The sequence below is a fragment of the Thalassophryne amazonica genome, chromosome 1, assembly GCF_902500255.1.
Source record: "Thalassophryne amazonica chromosome 1, fThaAma1.1, whole genome shotgun sequence".
Lineage (NCBI taxonomy): Eukaryota > Metazoa > Chordata > Actinopteri > Batrachoidiformes > Batrachoididae > Thalassophryne > Thalassophryne amazonica.
The window spans coordinates 57139875-57167714 of record NC_047103.1 but is presented as its reverse complement, the minus strand read 5'-3'; the positions used below and the strand labels follow the sequence as shown (position 1 = coordinate 57167714).

The following is a 27840-nucleotide window of genomic DNA, read 5'->3' as shown; positions in this document are numbered from 1 at the left end:
TCAGTAATTTCTGCCGAAATGCACGTTGACTTTGTGTATGGACAAGTAGACGACAAGGCTCACAAGGTAAAACTGCTTCTGCTCCTTCAACCACACGATTGCCATCTTCACCTGGCCATGTGAGTCTTGATAGTGGATCAGGAAATGATCCCCGTCATAGTCATAGGAAACAGGTTTTTCCATCAGCTTCATCGAAACAGGAGCAGTGAAACACCAGAAGGGATTATGGAACTCGTCGAGCAGAGTGCCACTGATGATGCAGCAATTCTGACATGAAAATATGAAAATAGAGGTTGGGGGTTTGAGGGATGAAAAGAAATAGCAAACAGTTGTCAGAATTTTTTTCCTGTGTGGTCTATAACTGTTGCATTTATATAGGGCACAGAGATATTGTCAGTGCAGAGTAGGTAGCTCAGTGGCATGAGGGGTTGGACTACAAATACTTAGACATGGATTCAGTTCCTGGATGTGCTACCTGTCTGTGTGCTTGGACAAGACACTTTATCCGCATTGTCCCAGTCAACCCAGCTGTAATTGGGTACCGCCTTGGCTGGGATGTAACCTGTGACAGACTTGTATCCAGGGGTGAAAGTAGTTTTAATTTCTTGCCGGTACTATCACAATCTATATTGCTTTATCGCCTTATATTGTTCATCTCTTCTTGGGCAAAAGGAACATTTCAATATTGTGCTGACTCACAAGGTAGAAGAGACAAAATACAGAAAAATAGAGTGACTGCTATGACAGGTGAGATATTACCAGGAGCATCCACTGCTATGTATGAAGATTTTGACCAAGGTGCAACCAGTGGTGGCACAGTTCAGCTAATCCGATAGCAGATAATTATCTAAGCTAATGTTTTTGCTATCGGATTACCTTTTCAGATAGGTTTTAAAACCATCATCGGACCAATTATCTTCCGATAAATTTAGTTCCGATAACTTTCAGTCCGATAACATTTTCTTTGCTGGTAAAGTTTAACGGTCAAAAACATTTGTAAACCCTAAAATCAAACATTTTAGTCCATTAGTTGTGTGTTTCTAGCCACGGAGCAGACTGGCTGCCTGTCGCTTGCTGATAACGTCATCATTAAGCAAAAAGTGGTTGGCCGGTCGACGCAGGAAGGCCTTCCTGAAATGGTTCTGTTAATTTTGAAATCCAGGGCAAAGGTGTTCATCTAAAGAAGGTTTGGAATACACGTGGTTGTCCAAATTCACTTGGCAGTGCAAGAACAGTTGAATAAGTGTAAGACAAAAGGAAGGTTTTTATTACTTCATATGTGTGTGCAAGAAGTTTGAAAGAATCCATTGAAAACACAACAGACTGTGTATGCTGTTTGATGCAGTGAGAATTGCCCAGACTTCTATTGTGGATAATCTAAACAACCACAGCACAATGTTTTGACCCAGCACAAGGGGGTCATGCACCTCAGGTTAGGAGTCTGCAGTTTACTATCATCTATAAGTCAGAAGACACTGTTTTGAGATTAGCAAGGTGCACATACTGGAAACAGTGGATAGATTGCTTTAAAGGGATGTAAGAGAAGCCATATATGTTAAAAAAGTCTTCAAGCAATGGGGGCTCTGCCACTCACAATGTGCTAGAATGTGGTTGTTTCATCACTGCCAAAGAAGATTAAGGATCCTTCACACAACTTTCAGGGAGATCAGCCCAATGGTCCTCTGGAGAAAACTATTCTTTAATATCTCTCATGAGAAACTGTTATAATGTAGACCAGCAGTGCTCAGGTTCTAGCACACCAGATGAACCGTTGCGATAACAAGGTGTTTGACATACTCCACTGTAAGGTGTATCACCTGAAAAAATTGTGAGTGGCACTGGACTGCACAGCATCAGTTCAGAAATGGTCTCTGAATTATGAGTTCATATATGGACCTCACCTGGCAAACTGTTGAGATTTTGTGAGCAGGTGGTAGTGACCAGGAGGTTAGATTGGTGGGCTGGTGACCAGAGGATCAGAGCTTCAATGCCCTGTCCACATCAGAAAGTCACAAAGCTCACAGGAAACATTCTAAGTCTCCAAGTTGCTTTCTCTGTGCAGTTGGTCACCTTGTATGGAGGCACCCTGACACGGGTGTGAATAGGAGGCAAAATTTTAAAACTGGTGATGACCGAAAGCACAACATCAAGGATACTAGCAGCAGAAAAGAGATTCCTTTGTTTTATATCTGGGCTTACACTCTTGGACAGGGGGAGAGGCTCAGATATCTGGGAGAAACTCAAGAGTATAGCTGGTGATACTTCGCATTGGAAAAAAAAAGCATCTGATGAGGATGCAGCCTCGCCATCTCCCTAGTGAGGTATTCCTGGCATGTCCAACTGGGAGGAGGCTCTGGAGAAGACCCAGGATACACTGGAGGGATTATATTTCCCAGCTGGTTTGAGGGATCCCCCAGGAGAAGTTACAGTACTTGCTCGAGGTGCTTAGACCACTGCCACCGTGACGCACATGCAGATAGAATAAATGAAAGGTAAGGCACTTTGGGTATCTGAATTAGATGAAAAGCACCATAGACACACCATAAAATAAATAAATAATAAAACAAATAAAACTAATTTGTCACACATAAATGTACTAGGTGCTGTCAAAAGAAATCTAAAATTTAAGGTTTCATGAAATAATAAATATAACAAAAATTAAATTATTGTCAGAAAATACTTTTTTGAAGTTGATTGAAAGTTTGACTTTTTTCAGTGGTGGTAGTCCATTTGATTTTCGTTCTTTGTTGAACTGATTGACTGTAATTTACAATACAGCCCTTGTCTGTCTGGGGGTGCATACTGTGCGTACAAAAAGTATTCACAGCACTTCACTTTTTCCACATTTTTTTAATGTTACAGCCTTATTGTACATTGGACTAAATTCCCTTTGCTCGGAAAATTCTACTCACAACACCCCATAATGACAACATGAAAAAAGTTACTTTTTAAATTTTTGCATTTTTTCAAAATAATAATAAAAAAGAAATCACATGTATATAAGTATTCACACCCTTTGCTCAATACTTTGTTGATGCACCTTTGTCAACTCCAAATCTTCTTGAATATGATGCTACAAGCTTGGTGCACCTATTTTTGGGGAGTTTTGCCCATTCCTCTTTGCAGCACCTCTCAAGCTCCATCAGGTTGGATGGGAAGTGTCGGTGCACAGCCATTTTCAGATCTCTTCAGAGACGTTCAATCGGATTCAGGTCTGGGCTCTGGCTGGGCCACTCAAGGACATTCACAGAGTTGTCCTGAAGACACTTCTTCGATATCTTGACTGTGTGCTTAGGGTCATTGTCCTGCTGAAAGATGAACCTGCACCCCAGTCTGAGGTCAAGAGCACTCTGGAGCAGGTTTTCATCCAGGATGTCTCTGTACATTCCTGCATTCATCTTTCCCTCAATCCTGACTAGTCTCCCAGTTCCTGCCACTGAAAACATCCCCACAGCATGATGCTGACACCACCATGCTTCTCTGTAGGGACAGTACCTGGTTTCCTCCAACCATGACGTCTGGCATTCACGCCAAAGAGTTCAATCTTTGTTTCATCAGATCAGAGAATGTTGTTTCTCATGGTCTTAGAGTCCTTCAGGTGCCTTTTGGCAAACTTTAGGTGGGCTTTAGAGTGGCTTCGATCTGGCCACTCTACCACACAGGACTGATTGGTGGATTGCTGCAGAGATGGTTGTCCTTCTGGAAAGTTCTCCTCTCTCCACAGAGGAATGCTGGAGCTCTGACAGAGTGACTATTAGGTTCTTGGTCACCTGTCTCTCAGAAGAGTCCTGGTGGATCTGAACGGCTTCCATTTACAGATGATGGAGGCCACTGTGTCCATTGGGACCTTCAAAGCAGCAGCAATGTTTCTGTATCCTTCCCCAGATTTGTGCCTTGAGACAATCCTGTCTCAGAGGTCTACAGACAATTCTTTTGACTTCATACTTGGTTTGTGCTCTGAAATGCACTGTCAACTGTGGGACCTTATATGTAGACAGGTGTGTGTCTTTCCAAAACATGCCAATCAACTGAATTTACCCCGGGTGGACTCCAGTTAAGCTGTAGAAACATCTCAAGGGTGATCAGTGGAAACAGGATGGACCTGAGCTCAATTTTGAGCTTCATGGCAAAGGCTGTGAATACTTATGTACATGTGATTTCTTAATTTATTATTATTATTATTATTATTTATTTTTAATACATTTGTAAAAATCTCAAAACTTTTTTTCACATTGTCATTATGGCATACTGTATGTAGAATTGTGAGGAGACAAAAACATGAATTTCATCCATTTTGGAATAAGGCTGGAACATAATAAAATGTGGAAAAAATGAAGCACTGTGAATACTTTCCGGATGCACTGTATTGTGGATAAAATATCATATTTTGAAAAACTGAATAGATCACTTGGATAAATGGCAAATACCTTTAAAGCCAACAATAAACCCAGCTGTAGAGCAAACAGCTAGATTTCTATACATAACTGAAAACCTTCATCAGTCAATGTAAAATTTTATATGTTGTCTTGCATCTATTTCTTCTGCTGACATTTCATTTAAAAAATGTAACAGCAGTGTGTTTGTATTACCTCAACTGTACCGCTCAGAACTTCACACCTCCAAGGCAGAATGATGTTTCCTGACAGAGCTGTGTGCTTTGACAAGTCTGTCCTGCTCACGGCAATCAGCTCAATAATTCCATCGTGGACTTCAGCTGGTGAACGACAACACCACACAGCAACAAAGTTCATAACAGAATGTTATCTCACAGTTTAGGCCCCACGTCCATAGATTTTTTTTTTTTTTCTGTGCACCAGTTTATTTTTTCAATTTCTTTAAATGAGAATGCCACAGGCCACTGCCACAATGGACCACTTTTTCTGTGTGTCAGTTCAGAGCGCTTTAATTTGAAAATCCCTCAACATTTCAGAAAGGCACTGTGACTACACTGCAGCACCTGTTCATGCAAACAAGTGGAGACGATGATTTTTGTTGATTTGTTACTCAAACTCCATCACAACAGAGGCAAAAAAATCATCTGATAGCAGATTGAACAGACACTTGTTTCTTTACTCTGGGTGAATATGTTTTAGGGCCCCTTCACATATGGTACGAATAAGTACAAATCAGGGTGAATCATGACAAAACAGCTCGTATGAGCAAACCATGGAAACATTGAGCCGACGTTGGGAGGGACATGTGGTCGGGCAAGCGTGAGCGATCCCCCTGCACATTACCGTTGCAGCAGGAACACAGTGCAAGCAGCTGGCGCATGTGTAACCACATTGCACGGCTGCATGAAAAAAAAAAATACATGCCACCCATGGAATTCGAACCTGCAAACTTTACCACTATGCTACAATCACTGTCCTATGAAAGTTGCAGAAAAATGCCTGAAATCAACAAGGAAATAGATGTAAATAAAAAAAATTAAACCACACACCATAAAAACAACACTGCATTTTACTAAATCCCTCTTATCAAGCAAACAATACAAGTATGAATTATCTGTTCCTCTGTAGATGACACATACAGTCATGAAATGACATGAATGGAGCAGGGCCTGTCAATGTGCTTGCCGTGCGCTTGCTTGCTGCAGCTTGTTGCAACAGTGATATATGTTTTTATGTATGTCCATGTGAGGACAGCAAGCAGACACAAGTGTCACAGTGGACAGTTGTAAGTTCATGTTCCCCAGCTGGGACGTCCAGAACCAGAGAACTCAACAGCTGCGGCTGTCGGTGGCAACACCCCCTGTCAGTTCACGGCACACACCAACGTGTCACTTTGTGTTATGTGATCATTTCTTTTTTGTTATTTTAACTGCTATTTAGTGATTCCACTCCCCCACCATCTGTGGGGGGTGGTGGTGGTGGTGGCACAACACACGCATGATTCACACGCATGGCACATGTGTTGCGGGGGGAGCCGACACTCTGAATTAGCACAGGTTGACAGCTGTGCTAATTAGAGTTAATATTAAAATTACCATTGCTTAAGCATGAAAGTGTTGAAAGTCCAGTACTTGAAAAAACAGAAATTAAAGCAGATTTTTGGATGTCAATGAACTTTGAATGATCTCTATGAAGTTAATTGAGTCCAACTTAACTTCTTATAATGACTTAACACCTGTGTTGCTTCAGAAAGTTTTAAGAGACTGATTTTCACGCATCAGTTCAGAGCTAAGTGAATGCAGGCTGAAAAAAGAAACCATTCTGTGCGTACAAAGAATTATGGCTTCCTGAAAGAGTTCATAAGCTAGTCTCTAGCTGTTTATTCTTGTCACAGGACCAGGTCATGAGGAGCATTTTTTTTTCACACACAATGAAAATGTTGAAATCGTTGGGAAGAAAGTGTTTGTGGACACGCACTCAGCACTTTTCTGCGAGAAAAACAACAAAAAAAAAAAACAAAAACAAAAAGGCGTAATGGTTAAACTAATCAGAGATCAATAATAATAATAATAATAACTAGAAGGGCACTCGGTAGAGCGCATTCCTCCACCACACCACATATCAATAATGAAGGATGTGGATTCACAAAAGGACAAACTAAAACATTATGCTATATTCCAGAGTTTAATCCAGATCATCACCAAATTTTAATCGATTGATCCTGGACATATTTCCCATCATTCCACCAAATTTGGTTCAAATGCGTTCAAAGATTTTTGAGTTATCCTGTTAACAGACAAACGCCGTGGAAAACATAACCTCCTTGGTGAAGGTAATAATATGAGCGAAGTGTCGTGCAGCGGCATGAAGCTCACTCGTGGTACAGGGCGTCCTAAATAGGAAGTGCCAAAATTCAAGTCCACAGTAAAACAGGAAATGTTTAAATGTCAAACACTTCCTGGATTGACAGACGAGATCACATGGAATCTCATGGGAACTCAGTGGCAAGCTCACACTTAAACAGGAAGTGCCGAATTCTCAGTTACAGTGAAACAGGAAATGTCCAATGTTGAACACTTCCTGGCATGGGTGGAGTGAGAGGCCGGGGTTTCACTGGACTCCCCTGAAATCTGATTGGACACAGATGATTGACATGTCACGGCACCACACGTCTGGTTGAAAGACCTGCATTTTGAAATAGTGAGTCACACTGACTGCTAGGTTCCTCCTGTCCAGTAGTTTGTGCTGTGTACCACAAAAAGTTCTAATCCACCTTAGTAGAAGAAGAAAAATGTTTGCTTCAGATTTGAACTGAACACGTCGTTTGAACTATGGACTTCTAATGACACCAAACTTACATTGGTGAGTAAACGACCGTATTTTATGCCAGAAATGAGGTCCAGGTTGTTAAAAGCAGCATTTCTCCTTTAATTCAGGTTGACTTATATTCATGTGTTTAAGCTCACAGCTGGTTCATGCTCTGTTGGCTCATTAGTGCAGCAGATAACTGAAACAATCCTTCAAATGGTGATACAAACATCAAATTCAGCACAAATACAGCTGGAAAAAAATAATGGAGCAATTTTAACTTTTGACCCCTGTACAAACTGAAAATGACCTTGGTATTTCACATATTTTAATTTGTTTATTTCATTTCAAATACATTTTTTTCTAAAATTATCTTCCTTAACTCAAACTGAAAGCAAATCTCTACAACTTGATATAAATTAATTAAAAATATAAAATCCAGCTTCCTGATGAAGTGGTGTAGAGGAGGATTTTCTTAAAAAGAAGACCTGAAAGCTCAGCTACAGTTTAAGAGAATGTACATTTGAGATGAAAGCCTAGATTTGATGTTTTGGTGAAAGAAACTTTTGTATTTCTTAATAATTGATGTAAATAAAGTCCAAGACATATTCAGTGACTTGGAAATGTTCATGTTTCCATCCCCTGACTTGTCTGAAGAAAACTGGCAATAAAACTGATTATTATTTACAGGTTTTATCAAATTTTAGAGATTTGCTTTCAGTTTGAGTTTGAGGAAGATAATTTTATAACTTTTTATTCTTCATTTTTTTTGTATTTCTTGTATTTAAAATGGCATAAACAAATTAAAATGTGTGCAATTCCAAGTGTTCCAGTACTTTTGTAGGGCACAGTATTCTAACTTTATGATGCTGCACTTTGTGTCAAATCATAGTCATATTGTATATCATATTGATATGAAAATTCAGTAAGGTATATCTTCTATTATACATTCCAAATTAAGGTGGAACTCTACTAGTGTTTACTAAGGTACACCCAAATATCTTAAAAAAAAAGAGAGTAGAGCCACTTAGGTGCCTGGTCTTGAGAACCAGGGATGGTAGGTTGAAAAGCTTTTTATCCCATGGGAACTCTCCCTACCCACCTAAGCGGCTCAATAATATGGACAGCATGTACAGTAGTTTTCAGAATAATAGTAGTGCTATGTGACTAAAAAGATTAATCCAGGTTTTGAGTATATTTCTTATTGTTACATGGGAAACAAGGTACCAGTAGATTCAGTAGATTCTCACAAATCCAACAAGACCAAGCATTCATGATATGCACACTCTTAAGACTATGAAATTGGGCTATTAGTAAAAAAAAAAAAGTAGAAAAGGGGGTGTTCACAATAATAGTAGTGTGGCATTCAGTCAGTGAGTTCATCAATTTTGTGGAACAAACAGGTGTGAATCAGGTGACCCCTATTTAAGGATGAAACCAGCACTTGTTGAACATGCTTTTCTCTTTGAAAGCCTGAGGAAAATGGGACATTCAAGACATTGTTCAGAGAACAGCGTAGTTTGAATAAAAAGTTGATTGGAGAGGGGAAAACTTATACGCAGGTGCAAAAAATTATAGGCTGTTCATCTACAATGATTTCAAATGCTTTAAAATGGACAAAAAAAAACAGAGACGCGTGGAAGAAAACGGAAAACAACCATCAAAATGGATAGAAGAATAACCAGAATGGCAAAGGCTCACCCATTGATCAGCTCCAGGATGATCAAAGACAGTCTGGAGTTACCAGTAAGTGCTGTGACAGTTAGAAGACACCTGTGTGAAGCTAATTTATTTGCAAGAATCCCCCGCAAAGTCCCTCTGTTAAATAAAAGACATGTGCAGTAGAGGTTACAATTTGCCAAAGAACACATCAACTGGCCTAAAGGGAAATGGAGGAATATTTTGTGGACTGATGAGAGTAAAATTGTTCTTTTTGGGTCCAAGGGCCGCAGACACTTTGTGAGACGACCTCCAAACTCTGAATTCAAGCCACAGTTCACAGTGAAGACAGTGAAGCATGGTGGTGCAAGCATCATGATATGGGCATGTTTTTCCTACTATGGTTTTGGGCCTATATTTGTATATCGCATACTAGGTATCATGGATCAGTTTGGATATGTCAAAATACTTGAAGAGGTCATGTTGCCTCATGCTGAAGAGGACATGCCCTTGAAATGGGTGTTTCAACAAGACAATGACCCCAAGCACACTAGTAAACGAGCAAAATCTTGGTTCCAAACCAACAAAATTAATGCCTCTCAGATGTGAAGAAATCATGAAAAACTGTGGTTATACAACTAAATACTAGTTTAGTGATTCACAGGATTGCTACAAAAGCAGTTTGAACATAATAGTTTTGAGTTTGTAGCGTCAACAGCAGATGCTACTATTATTGTGAACACCCCCTTTTCTACTTTTTTTTTTTTTACTAATAGCCCAATTTCATAGCCTTAAGAGTGTGCATATCATGAATGCTTGGTCTTGTTGGATTTGTGAGAATCTACTGAATCTACTGGTACCTTGTTTCCCATGTAACAATAAGAAATATACTCAAAACCTGGATTAATCTTTTTAGTCACACAGCACTACTATTATTCTGAACACTACTGTATATAAGTGACATTTACATGACAATTTATATGACAATATTGAAATATGGTCAGCTGAAAAGCAAAACAAAAAAAAAGCAAAAAAAGAAAAAATGCTTTAAAAGGTGGGGAGTATGGGCAGTGGAGCCCCCCCCAGAAGCTGAAAGGTTTTAATCTTGCTCACGCTACCAAGAACCATGCTACTGAAAAAAGTCTGAAGGACCTATAGGACATGGTTAGATGGCGAGGAGCTTTTCCAGGCATGTGAGAGCCAAATAAAGAAAAATGCTTAAAAAGGTGGTTTTTGCCATGCTAATGCTCCCCTGAAGCATTTACTCAAAGTCTGAAGGACCTAAATGACATGGTGAGATGCTGACGAGCTTCGCTCATTCATGCCTGTGACATATCCATATTAATAATAAACTGAACTACCCTGAACTGGAAATATTAAAGAAATATGAAAGAAGCAGTCTTTCTAAACAGATGGGATCAGCGGGGTAACTGTGGGTGTGGTAAATAAAAAAGCCCCACTTGACCAATTCGCTGAACACCCTGTTGACATACGTTACAAAAGAGATCCTTTATTTCAAAGCTAATCAATTCAGTTTTGTAATAAAAACATTAAATAAAATAAAAAATAAAAAGCCAAATATGCATGTGACTCATTGCCTGTATGACATATTTGCACATAGATGCAATCACCAGAGGGTGGCGTTATAGTCACTAAAATGATTAGTGGATAGTCTCTTTAGTGGGCTGCATGGTGGCTTAGTGCTTAGCACTGGTGGTGTCTCACAGCAAGAAGGTCACGGGATCGTTTCCCCCCTTTCTGTGTGGAGTTTGCATGTTCTCCCCATGTCTGTGAGGGTGTCCTTTGGGTACCCCCCCCAATCAAAAACACGCTTATTTAAGGTGTGCTCCTTTCTCTTGGTCACTGGTCTGTGGCTGCCTGCTGCTCCTCATGGTTGGATTGTATCTAACTGTAATTAGGATGGACAAATTTTGTTGCATGTATGTGCAATGACAATAAAGGCTCTATTCTATTCTATTCTGTTATATTCTATTCTATTCTACTGAGTGCACATTTAGTTTTTGATGACCCACAGATACCTCAAGTATGGACAGGATCAACTTTTAGAGTAAAAATAGCTTACTTCTCCGACAGCAGAGTTGGGAATATGAATCTGTCATGATGTTTCGCACAGTGTTGTGGAGAACAATGTGCAGTTGGTAGCCATGGAGACCATATCCTGGGTCTAGGTCATCAAAAGGAGCTTTGACCTCTGGGTTCACATAGGGGCTGGAAAATGACACAATTAAACAGGCAAAACAGAAGATTAATTATTTCTTTAATAGCTTCATATCTTTTGGAGGTTGCAGTTGTTAATATTATGGAATCATGTATTCTCACTACAAAACAGGAGAGGGGGCTATTATCACAATCAGAAGAGTATTCACCTGTTCCCTTCAAGAACACAACTGCACCAGCGCAGCTCATATTCTTGGATTTATTTTTTCAGAAATTGCACAAAGTTGTTGCTTGATGCTGAGAAATTAAAATGCAAGTGTTACTTTGACTGTCAACCAAGTGTTATAACCAAAGCAACATTAAATCCAAACAAAAGACAGTCAGTGCAAATTCCCCAGTTGATTTTTAGTTTAAGTTTGGCTGTGAAATATAAGGCTGCATGTTAAAGAATAAATGTGTTAACTTGATTCACATCATCCTTTGTGATCCTGGCATCTAGGCAGAGATACTGGCACTTCAATTCACACTCTATAAAGCATCCAACCCAGTCTCATGGCAGTTTGTGATGGAATTCTGAAAAGTACATTCATGTATGGGTTTGTGACAGGGGGCACAAACATGGGGCTTTTTCATAATGGGGGTGCAAATGTGGGATGACAGGGGGAATGGTTAGGGTTAAGGGAGGGTAGACACTTACACTGTGGTTATGGTACGAGGTAGGAGAAGGGGAGGATTATAAATAAAAATGTGTTACCAATATTGTGTGCTTTTTGTGATGAGGGCATGAACAAAAAAACATGAGACTGGGCTGAAAGCATCATGTGTTTCAGTCCTCATCATTTATACCTTTTAAAGGAAAATACCTTGAAAGGTAAATTTTCTGCAGTGGTGTAAATGTAATCTTGGAGGCCGGAAATTAGTAGTAGTAGTAGTAGTAGTAGTAGTGGTAGCAGTAGTAGTGATAGTAGTAGTACACTGAAAAAAGAGAATGTTTGAACCAACTTAAAGTCTTACAATTTGTAAAAACCTGAATGAATTAAGTTGTTTGAACTTAAGTTTGTACGTTAGAGTTGATTTAACTTTCAAACTTAAGTCCAAACAATTAATTTGGGTTTTTACAAATTGTAAGACTTTTTTGAGTTGGTTCAAACATTCTCTTTTTTCAGTGTAGTAGGAATATTTATTTATTATTGGTGTTGTTGTTGATTTAACTGCTTGTTTATAGGATTTGTCATCTCGGTGTGTGTGTGGTAGAACCTCCTGTGTCTCATAGACAGCAGTACATGAACTTGTTGAACAGGTGTATAAAAACAGATCGGGATGGATGGATGGATGGATAATGGATTGATGTGTAAGGGCAGCCTACCTAACAAAGGATCCCAAGATGCTTTTTTCTACCAGCTGATGGAGGTGGAGGCAAACAATGACAAATGCAATGGAGGGCCTCTCCTATGAAAAAAAAGAAGCTGTCAGGCACCTGACAATTTTCTCTTGTTGTACATTTTGCTGCAGGTGTGTGGCCACCTATCGAGGAATTACCTTCCAGATTCCTGTGATGATGCCAGGATGTAGCAGCACCAGTTGAACGACGCTGTCCTCACCGATAATTTGTGGATTTTTAGAGACAGTTGTCATGTCTAACTTCACCATGAGAGACCTCCAAGCAACTCTGACAGAGCAAGAAAACAAAAAGGTTTTAGTGAGAGGACACGTGAATGTCTGCTCTTTATTTATGAAGAATGGTGATGGATGCTGGCTGTCGTGTTACCTGTGAACAGAGCTGATCGGGCTTATATTCTTGACACCGTGGACTTGTAAAGTGGAAATCCTCTGGGAGTCAGGCATACAGGCTCCGTTCCAGCCCAGAACAACAGAGGTCTCAAAGAACTGGGACCAGCTCTGTTCATGTGAAACTTCACGCCCTGACTTGTCAGTTGCTGTCAGCTCCCAGGTGATTTGCAGATTTCTTTAATAAGATAAAATCAGTAAGACAACCAATAATTCTGTTTTTGCAATGAAGTTCGTGTATACATTACTGTAATATATAATGCAACACTGTGGTGCATGTATGCAGGAGAAAAGTAAAGTGACAATAAGCTCCACTTGTCTGTTGGTCCTTAATTACGTTTGTCAACAGAGTTGGAGGTGGTTATGATTTTGCTTTTTGTTGGGAAGGTGTCGTAACACGGACCCACAACAGGGGGCGCAAATGAACGGACAATGAGTAAGCCAAACGGTAACAATTTAATGTTGTGATATTACACAACGAAACGTGTCTTAATTTTCACAGTCAATAAACACCAGGTGACGTGTGGGCAGGCTCGAAGATAGAAGACGCCCGACGAGAGAGAAGCCGCGTCCCACACGGCTTCCACCACCAACGGCCTGAAGAACACCGGAGCCGCCAAGTCCCGAGTCCCCAGGTGGCCTCTGTCTTCGGCTGTCGACCCTGGTACTGCTGGCAGAAAGCAGAAAGATGATGTGTGAGTGTGAGTCCGCACACTCAGTAATTCGCAGTCCAAACACAGTTAGGAGGGAGCTCCTCCACCTCCAAACTAGGAACACACTAGCAGCTCCTGTAACCACTTATCTGGATGGAGTGAGAGGCGAAGACGTCGCTTCTCTCACTGACCGCCAACCCAGTTGAAAGGGCACCACAGGACAACGGCTGCAAACATATCAGACGTAAGTCACAGTTTAAATTCAGCAGAGAAATTACCTTAGTACTGGTAGTCGATTTCTCGGCGGGGAGGTGGAGTTGCAGTCCGGCTTATATGGTGGTGATGATAAACGAGTGACAGCTGGTGCAGAGGATGAGTGACAGCTGTCACTTCCTCTGGGTCTGGCGCCCTCTCGTGCTTGGAGCCCGCACTCCAAGCAGGGCGCCCTCTGGTGGTAGTGGGCCAGCAGTACCTCCTCTTCAGCGGCCCACACAACAGCTTTTGTCTGTTTGTGAACAGTTTGGAGTCCACAATTTTTCATATATCATTATGAAATTTTTACTGAAGATTCATATCTTAATAGACAAGAAGTGATTCAACTTTCAAGGTCACAGGTCAATGGGCAAAGTCAGGAAAAATGTTGGAAATTTGGAAAAAATCCCTATCTTTAACATCGATCTTAACAAAAGATCAAATTTCTTTTGTATTTGAAAGTGTTATGTAGGATGCTGTCCTTACTCAACTGACAAAGTTTGATCTGTATTTGATCCAGATTACAGATTTTGTGGCCATTTAAATTTATCATTGAAAACCCTTTTTAATGTATATTTTACATTATAGCTTAATCAACCATGCCCCAATCACTCTCATATTTGAAAGTGAGGTGTAGACTGGCACTCACTGTCACCTGACAAAGTTTGATGCAGATCGGATCTGGATTGTGGATTTTATGGACATTTGAATTTAATATTGAAAAGCCCATTTGGTGCCCATTTTTGCATTATATTTCAATCAAAAGTGCCTCAATCACTCTCATTTGTGAAAATGAGGTGCATGCTGGCACTCTCAATGAATAGACTAAGTTTGATCCGCATCTGATCCGTACTGCTGATATATAGCGGATATTTGATATTAACATTGAAAAGCTCTTTTGACCTATATTTTGTATTATATTTTAGCTTACGAAAAGTCACTTCTAATAGGACTTTGACCTTAAAACATTTTTCCAAGGTAAAAATGTGTGAAACTGGAAACTAGTGTCGGCGGAGGTTTGCACTCTATGGGCGTGGTGCTCTAGTTGGGGATTATAATAACAGAATTTCAGTGAGAAGTGCCAAATTTGAAATTCTGCAGTCAGTTGTTCAGAACAGTTTAGGTATTTTTAACATAAATATAAGATAGATAGGTAGTCAGAGCGATAGATTAAGAGGTATTTATTGACAACTCTAGTTACAAGGTACATTCTATATTTGGAACAGAATTTACAAGACAAAACTGCATTAATGGTTAATATCCGCCAGCTGGAAATATTCTTTCATTTCAAGAACACTGAGTATAGGCTGCTGTGGCACACCACCAATGACAATCAACCTGTTGCTAATATTACAGTTTTTGCCAACTGCTTACAGACATTTTGCAAAATTTGGCTCACTGTCCAAACCCTACACACAAGCAAGATAAGACACAACACTTGGTGTAAAACACCTCACAGCTCTGTCAAAATGAAACCCTACAGTCAAAACCTAACAATCTCTTCTAAAAATGTCATTCTAGCAACAAAATGATACACACATGCACCATTGTGAAACACTTTCAAATCAACAGCAGCACACTGATGTGTTTTACACAAAACACTGAAGTCGGTACAGTTGTATGCAAAACTGTGGGCACCCCTGATAATTTCCTTGATTTTCCTTTATAAATCATTGGTTGTCTGGATCAGAGATTTCAGTTAAATATATCATCTAGCACACGAACACACTGATACTTGAGCAGTGAAATGAAGTTCCTAGTATTTACAGAAAGTGTGCAATAATTATTTGAACAAAATTAGGCAGGTGCATAAATTTGGGCACCCTTGTCATTTTATTGATTTAAATACATTTAGCACTAATTATTTGAACACAAAATTGGTTTAGTAAGCTCACTGACCCTTGACCTCCTTACACAGGTGAATCCAATCATGAGAAAGGGTATTTAAGGTGGTCATTTGCAAATGTTTCCCCTCTTTGCATCTCTTCTAATGAGTGCCAACATGGGAGCCTCTAAACAACTCTCAAATGACCTGAAAACAAAGATTATTCAGCATCATGGTTTAGGGGAAGGATACAAAAAGCTATCTCAGAGATTTCAGATGTCAGTTTCCACTGTGAGGAACATAGTGAGGAAATGGAAGACCGGAGGCACCGTACTAGTTAAGGCCCAAAGTGGCAGGAAAAGAAATATCTCAGATAAGCTGAAGTGAAGGATGGTGAGAACAGTCATAGTCAACCCCCAGACCTGCTCCAAAGACCTACAACATGATCTTGCTGCAGATAGTGTCTCTGTGCATCATTCAACTATACAGCGCACTTTGCACAAAGAGATGCTGTATGATGCTGTAATGCAGAGGAAGCCTTTTCTGCGTACACGCCACAAACAGAGTCGCTTGAGGTATGCTAAAGCACATTTAGACAAGCCAGCTTCATTTTGGAATAAGGTGTTGTGAACTGATAAACTAAAATTGAGTTATTTGGACACAACAAGGGGTGGTATGCATGGCTGAAAAAGAACACAGCATTCCAAGAAAAACACTTGCTACCAACAGTAAAATTTGGAAGTGGTTCTGTCATGATGTGGGGCTGTGTGGCCAGTGCCAGTACTGGGAATCTTGTTAAAGTTGAGGGTCACATGGATTCCAGTCAATATCAGCAGATTCTTGAGGACAATATTCATGAATCAGTGACAAAGTGAGGTTGCGTTGGGACTGGATCTTTCAACAAGACAACGAACCTAAACTGCTCAAAATCTCCTAAGACATTCATGCAGAGGAAAAAGTATAATGTTCTGGAATGGCCATCTCAGTCCCCAGACCTGAATATTATTGAAAATCTGTGGTGTGATTTTAAGCGGGCTGTCCATGCTCGGAAACCAACAAACCTGAGATGTTTTGTAAAGAAGAATGGGCCAAAATACCTTCAACCAGAATCCAGACTCTCATTGGAAGCATTTAGAAGCTGTTATTTCTGCAAAAGGAGTATCTACTAAATATTGATGTATTTTTTTCTGTTGGGGTACACAAATTTATGCATCTGCCTAATTTTGTTTAAAGAATTATTGCACACTTTCTGTAAATCCTATAAACTTAATTTCACTTCTCAAATATTACTGTGTTTGTCTGCTATACGAGGTCTGTTAGAAAAGTAACGGACCTTTTTATTTTATGCAAAAAATATATGGATTTGATTCATATGTTTTTACTTCAGCCAAGCTTGAACCTTCGTGCGCATGCGTGAGTTTTTTCATGCCTGTCGGTTGCGTCATTCGCCTGTGGGCAGGCTTTGAGTGAGCACTGGTCCACCCCTCTCGTCGTTTTTTCATTGCGAGGAAATGGCGGAATGATTTGGGCTTTGCTCCATCAGAATTTTTTCAGAAACTGTTAGAGACAGGCAGCTGGAAACCATTCGGAAAATTCATTTGGCTTTCTGTAAAAATTTTTTGGGCTTCACAGAGATTAAGGAGTGTTACTACCGCTTTAAGGGCCTTGTCCCACTGCCGTTTAGGGGGATTTGCGCATGGAATGTGCACAAAAGCAGCCCACATCCGCCAAACAACCGCGATAACCGTGTAACATTTCTGTATGAGTTGGCCGCCATCTGAACACATCCGGGATCATCCGCAGAGGCACGCATGTCCGCAGCCAGGATGTTTGAGCAGCTCAAAAATCCTGCTGCGGATGAGATCCGCATCAGGGCCCTGTCCCACTGCCGTTAAGGAGGATTCGCGCATGAAATGAGGAGACAAAAGCTGAGCGTCCGCAACAAAGGTGGGCGGAAATGACAGATGTCCTGGTGTGGGTCAGCAACTACATGAGGAGGAAAAGCGGATATAACAGGGAACAGAAGCGAAGGCGACCGCGGAGGCGCCCACATGAGGGGCACAGCGGCCATGATGCACTCCCGTTCACTCTCGGCTCCCGAGTCCCGTTCACGTGCGCGCATGTAAGCAATAATAATAATAAAAAAAGAACCTCAGCTGCCCGCTGTGGTACTGCTCCTCGCTCTTCCCACCAAAACTCTGTCATAATTGTGTTTATAAACCAGTCACCATTTGTTTTATTATACATCTGTGTAGTTAATTAATAAAATATTCTCCACAGACGAACTCGCTCTCGCGCGCACGTAGAAAAAAACTCCTCTCCCCCTGCTGTGGTGCTGCTGCTCACTCCAAAAACTCTCTCACAATTGTGAAATAAAGGACAAAAGAGACATACGTCTGCATGCGCGACATACCATTTGTGACCGTGATGTGGCCGTGCTGGGCACGCGTCATATCTGTTTTGCACGCTGTCCCGGTCCGCCGCCAAGCTGCGCCAACCCGTTGGTTGCGGATATCAGCGGATGACAGGAGATATGTGGCGCGTTGGTTGTATATGTCCTGCATATATCTTCAGTATGTGTTCAGGCAGTGATGCGGATCTCATCCGCAGCAGGATTTTTGAGCTGCTCAAAATCCTGCTGCGGACATGCGTGCTGCAGACATGCGTGCGGTTGTTTGGCGGACGTGGGCCACTTTTGTGCACATTCCATCCACAAATCCTCCTAAACGCCAGTGGGACAGGGCCCACGCCAGTGGGACAGGGCCTATGTCTCTTTTGTCCTTTATTTCACAATTATGAGAGAGTTTTTGGAGCGAGCGGCAGCACCACAGCAGGGGGAGAGGAGTTTTTTTTTACGTACGTGCGAGAGCGAGTTCGTCTGTGGAGAATATTTTAGTAATTAACTACACAGATGTATAACAACACAAATGGTGACTTGTTTATAAACACAATTATGACAGAGTTTTGGGAGGAAGAGCGAGGAGCAGTACCACAGCAGGCAGCAGAGTTTAATTTATTATTATTGTTATTGCTTACAATCGTGCGCGTGAACGGGACTCGGGAGCCGAGAGTGAACGGGAGTGCATCACGGCCGCTGTGCCCCTCATGTGGGCGCCTCCACTTCTGTTCCCTGTTATATCTGCTTTTCTTCCTCATGTAGTCGCTGACCCACCCCGGGACATCTGTCATTTCCGCCCACCTTTGTTGCGGACGCTCAGCTTTTGTCTCCTCATTTCATGCGCGAATCCTCCTACACGGCAGTGGGACAGGGCCCTAAGGATGGCCCACAATGGCACACGGCGTGCCGCGCTCCGAGCCGCGATCGACAGGCAGAAACGACCATTTCATTTCTAAATGGATGGCTGTATGGCTCCGGGACCATCGTGTGCAATTTCTCTGGTTATCACAAGAGCTGGACATCAGACATTTTCCGGCAGATTTCACTTTTAACAAGAGATTTTGAAAATGGCTGATGTCCAGCTCTTGTGATAACCAGAGAAATTTCAGACGATGGTCCCGGAGCCATACAGCCATCTGTTTAGAAATGAAATGGTCATTTCTGCCTGTCGATCGTGGCTCGGAGCGCGGCGCGCCGTGCGCCATTGTGGGCCGTCCTTAAAGCGGTAGTAACACTCCTTAATCTCTGTGAAGCCCAAAAAATTTTCACCGAAAGCCAAATGAATTTTCCGAATGGTTTCCAGCTGCCTGTCTCTACCAGTTTCTGAAAAAATTCTGATGGATCAAAGCCCAAATCATTCCGCCATTTCCTCGCAATGAAAAAACGATGAGAGGGGTGGACCAGTGCTCACTCAAAGCCTGCCCACAGGTGAATGACGCAACCGACAGGCGTGAAAAAACTCACGCATGCGCACGAAGGTTCAAGCTTGGTTGATGTAAAAACATATGAATCAAATCCATATATTTTTTTGCATAAAATAAACAGGTCCGTTACTTTTCTAACAGACCTCGAATGATATATTTAACTGAAACTGCTGATCCAAACAACGAATGCTTTATAAAGGAAAATCACAGAAATCATCAGGGTGCCCAAACTTTTACATACAACTGTATATTTTTATTTACTTTTTTCTGAAATGAGCTGAAAGCTACAGTATTTAGCAACAAAAGTGTTATTTCCCTGTTTTTTTTTTTTTATAAAGAAATAGAAATTTCTTACAAATACCTAACAAAAGATAGAGTGCTGCACAGTTCACATTCAAAACACAAATCAAAACAATGAAAACAAGTGTTTACAGTACTGTAGTTTACATACATGGCACGGTAACATCAAAATGATATTGCACTTGACAGTACTACCCACTGTGTGCTGGCTGAGGTTTGAGTTGACCCTTTGTCCACACACTAAAAAATGAACCGCTGTCTCAATGACAAAAAGTGATGTAAGAATTTGCATAGATTTTCTTAAGTTATTTTACTATAACTTCACTACGTAAAGTTATTTCAACTTATGTAACTAGAGAAGTCTTGTGGCATTAAAATGAAATAACTAAATTGAAATCACAAAAGAAAAAATATATGCAAATTGTTACATCAATTTTTCTCATTGAGGCAGCACCTTTTTTAGAGTGCAGCTTCCCTCAGTATGTTCATCACATGGTCCACCAAAGTTGCTAGAATTTCATCTGAAACATTTCTCCTTCTTGGTCTTCTTTGTCTTTGTCCTTGTCCATGTATATCTGTTTATTTTTGTCTTCCTCTGCCTCTTTCTCTGGGTCTTATGGCCTCCATGATTGCAAATTTAACTAAATCTTTTACCTGAGCTCTATTAGTTGTACCAAATGTCAGGCTGATTGGTGGTGAGTTTTCTGTGTGAGTGTTTTCAGATGTGTGCATAAGTTTTTCCAGTTACCAGATGTCTTTTGCATTTTTATTAAAGGCATTTTATCTTTGAGTTCAGTGTCTAATGTAGGAAATTGTGTGTAATGTTCTGCAACAACTGTGTTGAAGAATTGCAAGCAAAGTACAAAGCAGAAAATGTGTTTAAGGTATTGTCACATTGTGTTTTAGCTACTGTTACAAGAAGTTTTGGATTTGAAGTTTTAGTCTAAGCATTTGCTTTTTGGGTGTAAGCAGTTGGCACAAACTGTAATAGATAGGCCTCATTCACTCTGAGGCCCGTCCTGGTGTAGGCATGGGTATGCTGCCATACCCATGTAGGCACGGCAGCATTACGTTAGCTGTATAGGGAGTTCGCACTCTGCAGGACACCATGTGGTATAGTGGTAGCAATGAACTGTGCTCATGAGATGCATTCAGTATCCTGCGGTTTAAGTAAAATCTGCAAATACTACACAGAATGTTGCCATTATATCCAGGATGGGTACTAATATGAGGGAGGGAATCAGTGCTGAGGAACTCTTAACAGTTTATCTGAGGTGAATTTTGGGCTGTTGATTCAAAATCATTTTTACTTGTTTCACTTCAGTTGAAACAAATTTCTACTGTTGCATACACATCCTGAACTCACTGTCAATGATATTTGAAACCTCCATGCCACAGGTGTAGCATTGTGTTGATGGCGTGAAAATACTGCAGAGATGTCAACACACATTACCATATGCTGACGCGCATTGTCGCCTGATGTGTGAGCATCACATTGACTCAAATGAGATGTATTTTTACGCTATATATGTGACACTATATGCACCTCCATGTGAATGAGGGAAACTAGGTGCTCTTTTTCGAGCACCGTTTCTTGGTTGACATATTTCTCTTGTGGATTTTTTTTCTTTTTTGTGTTTTCTTTGTTCGAAATTCATTCGACGAGGTTACAGATTTTGAGTTTGTACAGAACAACAGATGCACCTGTGCTTTTTAAGTTACTGTTGTTAAATAGAAATGTTTGTGATGCCAGACTTTCTGCATTATATGCAGAAAAAATAATTAGATAACCAACCATGTCCCAATGTTGAGTGGAAATAAAAGTAGTTAAGTATAATTGCATTGGAGAACATTATGAGTGTTTGAGATTTTTTTTTTACTTAAAAAAAGTGATGTCACACTGTATTGTTTTCCAAACATGATAGTCTACAACTCCCTGTGGACAGGACACCAGTCCATCATGGGTTACTTCTCCAGCCAAGGCTGGTACCCAATTACACCTGGGTGGACTGAAACAATACAGCTAGAGTGTCTTGTCCAAGGACATAGAGAGGTAATGTGACCATGAATCAAATCCACATCTACATAACTGTTTGCCCAACTCCTTATTCCACTAAACCTCTTCATGTGAGTGAGTCCCATGAAAATAAGGGCATCTGCAAATTTTCTTGAGCATTGCTGTTTTTGAACCAACAACCACAATTAGAAACTGTTTTTGACATTTTGCATCATGTTTATACCATCTGATTCCAGGCTTTCAGTTATGTAGGAATGGTGAAAGGAGGATGAAGAGGAGAAGGAGAACTCTTCCCCAGCAGATAATTCATGACCTGCAAAGCTGAAATCAACAGGTCCTCAACCTTTTAAATTGGGAAACAGCACATTTAATATTCAGCCACATCGGGACACCATGTGGCAGTTCTAAAACAAAACTCCAAGCATTTATTTGAAGTCAAATCAAGACAAATACAGTAATTGGAGGGTTTCTTATGGTACATCCTTAGTCCTTAAGTCATGCAAACTGTGGATTTAGTGTCTCTGCCTTTATTGTGACAGCTGCACGGTGACTCCTGTTAACTGTTCTTGATAATGAAATGATATGCACAGAATGAAATGAATCCACAGCTTCCGTGATAAGTCTCTTGATCCAGTTCTGTCGAAACTGTGATTCAGGACTGTGATTCAGGGATGCCCCAGCTGTGATGGAAGCAGCCTGACCATCCAATATCAATTAAGCAGGGGAAACTAGCTAAAATTTAGAGCAGCCCAAGGAAGCCCCACATGACCAAAGGGACATCACTGCATTGTCTGTGTGTCTGATGTCTTGTGAAATGATTAGTACTAAGGTATAAACTGCATGCATCTGAGGGTTTCTAACATACAAACACCCACAGGGAATTAAGAGGAGAAGGGTGCTGTGCATGTTTGGTACGGATGGGGGCTTGTGGGAGCTAAGTAATTTATTTCAACAATTCTGACAGGCTCTGCAAGGAACACAATTATTTCTACTTCCTGTCTCTACCACAGCAGCTGACACACAACTCAAAATTGAGTACTGTACTTCACAGTCTCTAATCAGAGGTTATAAAATCACAGCAGAAACTGGCAGAGACAGTGAGGGTGCTTTCTCCTGTGTGCCGGCATCCCCCTGAGCACATCATGCAAACAGACGCCTCCTTTCTCACCTTTAATAAGTGTCATTAAGTGCAATATGAAAAACAAACCATGCTTTGTTTGTGATTGCGAGCAGCTTGACCTGCCCTCCAGTGTCTAACCTTAAAGTGTCTTCACAGCCGGGGGAGATCTGGAAAGTTTTACTTTCCAGCATTAAGCACAAATAGGGAAAGAGTTTCCATGGTGCCAAACAGAACTGCTTCCTGGTGTAAAGTGACACCAGTGGGATTTGATCTACTCTGAAGCGGTGTTTCACCAATTCTGGTGAAACACCGCTTCAGAGCAGAAGGAAGCTCAGGTTATGTGATCTGTGATCTGGCCAGTAGATGGCAGTAGAGACCCTGAAAACTTGCTAAAACAAATATTCCAAATAATCCGTATCTGCTACGTTTAATCTGCGTGGAATTTAATAAACGCAGACCGAATTTCAGACATCTTATATATATTACTCTGGAACAAAGAGGACAAACAGTGTTGTAAAGGACAATAAACAGGGTGTTAAAGAGCAAACTTCACGTTCCCCCAGAATTACATGAACAGGAAACGATCACAGCTCACATAACCTGGGTTTATGGCATGTTTACATAAATCAAACACAATAACAACATCTATAAACCCAGAGAATATATTCACAAGCATTTTAGGCACAATATACAAAGAGTTTAATGCTGTTGTCCATGTGCAGCATTTAAAGTCCAGCCTGACATTTTATTTATTTATTCTTGCTATTCATTTTAACTTCTTAAGTCTGTTTTATTTGTTTTTATTAGTTTTACTGTTGTTATATATTATTATTATTATTTTTTTAACAGACTGCTCAAATGAAATTGCCCCTTGTGGGATTAATAAAGCTGTTGATTGATTGATTGATCAGAGTGTCTCAATGCATTTCTCCTGTCCTGAAACTTTACCCATAATGCACTGCAGCATGTGTGTATGTCCAAACACTAAAACCTTCAAAATTAGTGCATTATTTTAAAACTAAAACATATAGCTGATATTTTCACTTTATAAAACGTCAGCCGTGACGTTAATTTAAATAACTTGTCTAGAATTAGTTTGGTTAAAATTTTAACCATAAGTTAAAACTGTATGCCTGTTGATGACTTGTGTGATATACTGTTGAGTCTGTATGGTATAAAGAGAAATTGTCTTTATTATTCCTCCTCCTCGGTCAGCTGACAGAAAGCTAATCTGACACAGAAGCCCTGGCTCGTTGTTATGTCAGTAGCTGCTAGTGTACTGAAATCAATAATGAAAGTTATCAGTTTAGCTTTTATCTGTAACTTCTGCTAAATTTTTTTTAGGGGTTTATCAGTTTAGCTTTATAAAAGATAACTTTTCAGTTAATGGATTAAATATTATCGAAGCTAACTTTTTGGTTAGCTGTGCCCACCACTGTAAATAGGGCCATGGGTGGTTCATTGATTCAGTTGCTTCAGACATGTCTGCTATGAGCGAGTGCAAGCTGTTGCCGCTTGAACTAGCCTATAGGCGCTATCACCCAATGGTGCTGTTGGAAGGATCATACTTGACTGGTTCAGAGCAGGATGGTCTCACACTGCGTAAGGGCCCGGCCACATGATGATAGCTGGACGAAGGATAAAAAGTAAAAAAAAAAAATCACAAATCATCAAGAAAAGGTGGAGGAAAGATCCTGCACCTTTCCCATCACTGAGAAGCCTGCGAATCAATAGCGAGAAAAATGAATGAAACAAAGCTACAGGAACGAAGCTGGATGAAGGTTAAACGATGCCTCCGAAAGCCAACAAAAGTCCTGATTTCTTGTTTTGTTTGGGCTTTGTTGTCCTTCATTAGTGCCATGTGACCGGGGTTTAACGGAATGTACTGTAGAGATGGAGCAAAGTAGAAAGTACAAATACCTGTTGCAAAATGCAACTGAATAAAAGTCTAAAGTATGCAGTATTGATTCTACTTAAGTACAGTACAGTTATGGGAAAAAATGTACTTAAGTATAGTAACGAAATATTTGTACTTCGTTACATTCCACCACTGGTTAGAAGGGTTGTGTCTCTTACCTGAGGATCATCTCGGTGTCTGCAGGCAGCCCGGTGTAACGGCTGATGTGTCGAAGATGCATGTCCCAGTTGTTGAGGTCACATAGAGCCACAGTCCTCATGTACTTCAGCTTCCAGCAGCTCACCCTCTGATCTTTGGGATTTAGTTTCCTGTGCCTCCCAAACTCTGTGTTGTATATTTCTTTCCACAGATTACTACAGTGAAAAGCAAGACAGTACTTAGAGTAACAGCAGTACTGTGCATAGAAAAATGCATGTAGTTTTTAAATTCATACTCTAAATACATAAAAACTGTCCTTTCTTTCACACTGGACTTGTTTCTTTTTTTGTTTTTTTATCTTGTTGTCAGTGTAACGTAATGTTTATGTCGCATTAACAAGCCTGTAATCATACTCACTTATCACTGGCAAGATGATACAAGCGTTTATTAACGTGGCTGATACTGAAAAGAGCGCCAGCATCCAGGTATGACAGTATCTTAATGAGGATCTCAGATGGCAGTCTGCACAGAAGGAAATTACACATCACTGGAAGGAAGTGTCACCGATGTTTTCATGCTACCTGTTGTTGAAGCGTGCATTTGTTTCCATTACCAGACAAACGTACTGTCGTTGGGCTCTTACCATACAGTTTAAAATGCAAAACAATCCACATCAAACTCATCAGGTTGCAGATTTTCAACAAAATAACTATTCATTTCATTATTTTTTAAAATGTAAATGTGAAATAAACCTTTCTTATGCGCCAATCACAGTCAAGATTGTCGTAACGACACTTGGTTAAAATTTGTGATGACATCATGAAAAATGAATTAAAGTATTGGTTCAAGATACTGTCATGGAATGTGTCACATTTTCATGAAGGTGCCACAAATTAATTTTGTTACATATTACAAAATGTGAAGTGATGTTGGGGTTGGGGAAGGGGTAGGGTTAAAAATAGTTGTGACTCATTGTATGACCGAAGCAGGAAAACAAAGTGTGAGACTGGGCTGTTCCTGATGCTACCCTCCTCATTTTATCTAGAATTGGGAGCGGCTCTCAAAATGCACTGACCCCTGTATCCACAGTAGCTGAGCTGAAGATTATTCACCAACCACCATGCATTGATTGAATTAATGGAAGGATTACAAACAACATGTCCACACTAACACGTCGCAGCAGCACTATTACTTGTAAGGTAAGAACTGTTCACTCTGTGCATTCTGTGCTCTGATTTACATACGTTGAGTGAGTTGTTCTTTTTTCTGTTAACACTGGACTGTATGAGCAATGTTTGAACTGTGTTTTTGTGTAAAAGCAAAAGGCTGTTACTGATGTACTGACAGCAGTGTACCTTCACAAACAATGCTTAAAGGTCTGCCCCCTGTGAAAACTGAACTTGGTTAAGGATGCAATATATTATCTGATTTTATATTTGTTATAAAGTGAGGAAGGTAAATGAGTGCTGTTGTCGCAGTTTCCTCAGTGCCTTTAGTTCCTTCATTCAAAAGTGAGAGAAAGCAGAATTTGTTGTAATCAGATTGCACATCCTGAACACGTAGTAAAGTGTCTTAAGTGTGACTTGATTTATTTTGTGTTTTATTTTCTTTTTCTATGCTCTCCATAAATCTTTCACTTATAGAACCATAAAGCCTTGACTTGGCACAGTTTGTGAACATTGTCTGAGTGAGGTGTTGAGTTCCACATGGATAAAATATGAGCACCATCTGACACGTTACCTTTCCAGACAGCTCTGAGGGGATGCTGAAGATGATTTGTCAGCTCTTCTGGACATTCTCACTGCCCACCTGCTGAAAGTAGCTGGCTTTGATACTGGCATTGATTTCACTGGTCTTGACCCAGGCTACAATGAGACAGATACAACATAATTTATATTTTCAAGGTGTTTTAAGGTCATAAGTCTAAAGTGTTGTCTGAGAGACCAGTCAACATTTATACCATAATGCAGAACAATCATTAATCATTTCTAGGCTCTATCTATCTATCTATCTATTGCTAAGAGATGAAGTGACAGAACCTCTGAATGACCTTATTTCAGACATACACTCACACATTTAGAGAGCAGCCAAACACAGATGGATGAGCACACAGATGAGCAGACACATAGATATGCAATTAAAAAAAGAAAAAAAAAACTTTTAAAGCGGGTATTTTAGACCTCACATGCCATATGGTGGAATGAGTACCCATGGGGTGGACTCGTTGCCAAAATACTCCTGTGATTTTTAAGATGTTTCTTGCATTTTTACAACAGTAGAGGTGTGTAAATGTGTAGGATTCCCCTGCCAATTATAAGGCCCAGAAGGTGGACATAAAATTGACACTCATCTGTCCACCAGTGCATTTGTCAAGCATAATTTTTAGTTACATGATTACTTTATTAACATGTATTTTTGAGACGACTTTGAATCTAAGCATGATCAGGTTTCACCAAGGCCCTCTAAGGAATGCCCACTTTACTGAACAGTGTTGAGTATTGTACGTGAGTCACACTTTCTTGTGTACATGATAACTTGAACAATATGTCTCTGACTTTCACCAAATTTGAACTGTACATCTCAAATTAAAGTATCTCATGTGCATTCAAATGTGAGCATGATCAATTTTAAGACCCGCAAAGGACCACCTACTTTACAGAACAAAGTATTAATAAATGAAATTTTTATCACCCATTAGCCTTTGCTTTATTAATGCTATCCACTAGCTCTTAGTCATATACTTACATCTATAACACGTCTGTATTTAGCCTGTATAAATTTTAGCCCTTCCAGGTTTAAATTTTGAAAGCAGGAATGCTAATATTCTAAGTGAACCCCAGTGTGATATGGTTAGGTCAGCAACACAGCTGGCTGTAGTTTTAATTTTCAAATACAGTATCATAACACAAAAAAACAAACATGCTTCATTGATTATCTCATAATTTATCTTGAAAAGGGATCAAGCCAA

The 27840-nt window shown here is 40.2% G+C and overlaps 1 protein-coding gene across 1 annotated transcript; it reads right to left on the bottom strand.

The window, feature by feature from the left end:
- On the bottom strand, positions 1-26713 carry fbxo15 (F-box protein 15). Its single transcript, XM_034159668.1, has 9 exons — positions 26613-26713; positions 25290-25394; positions 24893-25087; positions 12808-13005; positions 12579-12708; positions 12406-12488; positions 10945-11090; positions 4590-4714; positions 1-267 (listed from the first exon to the last, which is right to left on the bottom strand). The coding sequence occupies exons 1-9, from the start codon at positions 26711-26713 to the stop codon at positions 1-3; spliced, it is 1350 nt and encodes a 449-aa protein (XP_034015559.1).
- Between the last annotated feature and the right edge of the window lie 1127 nt (positions 26714-27840).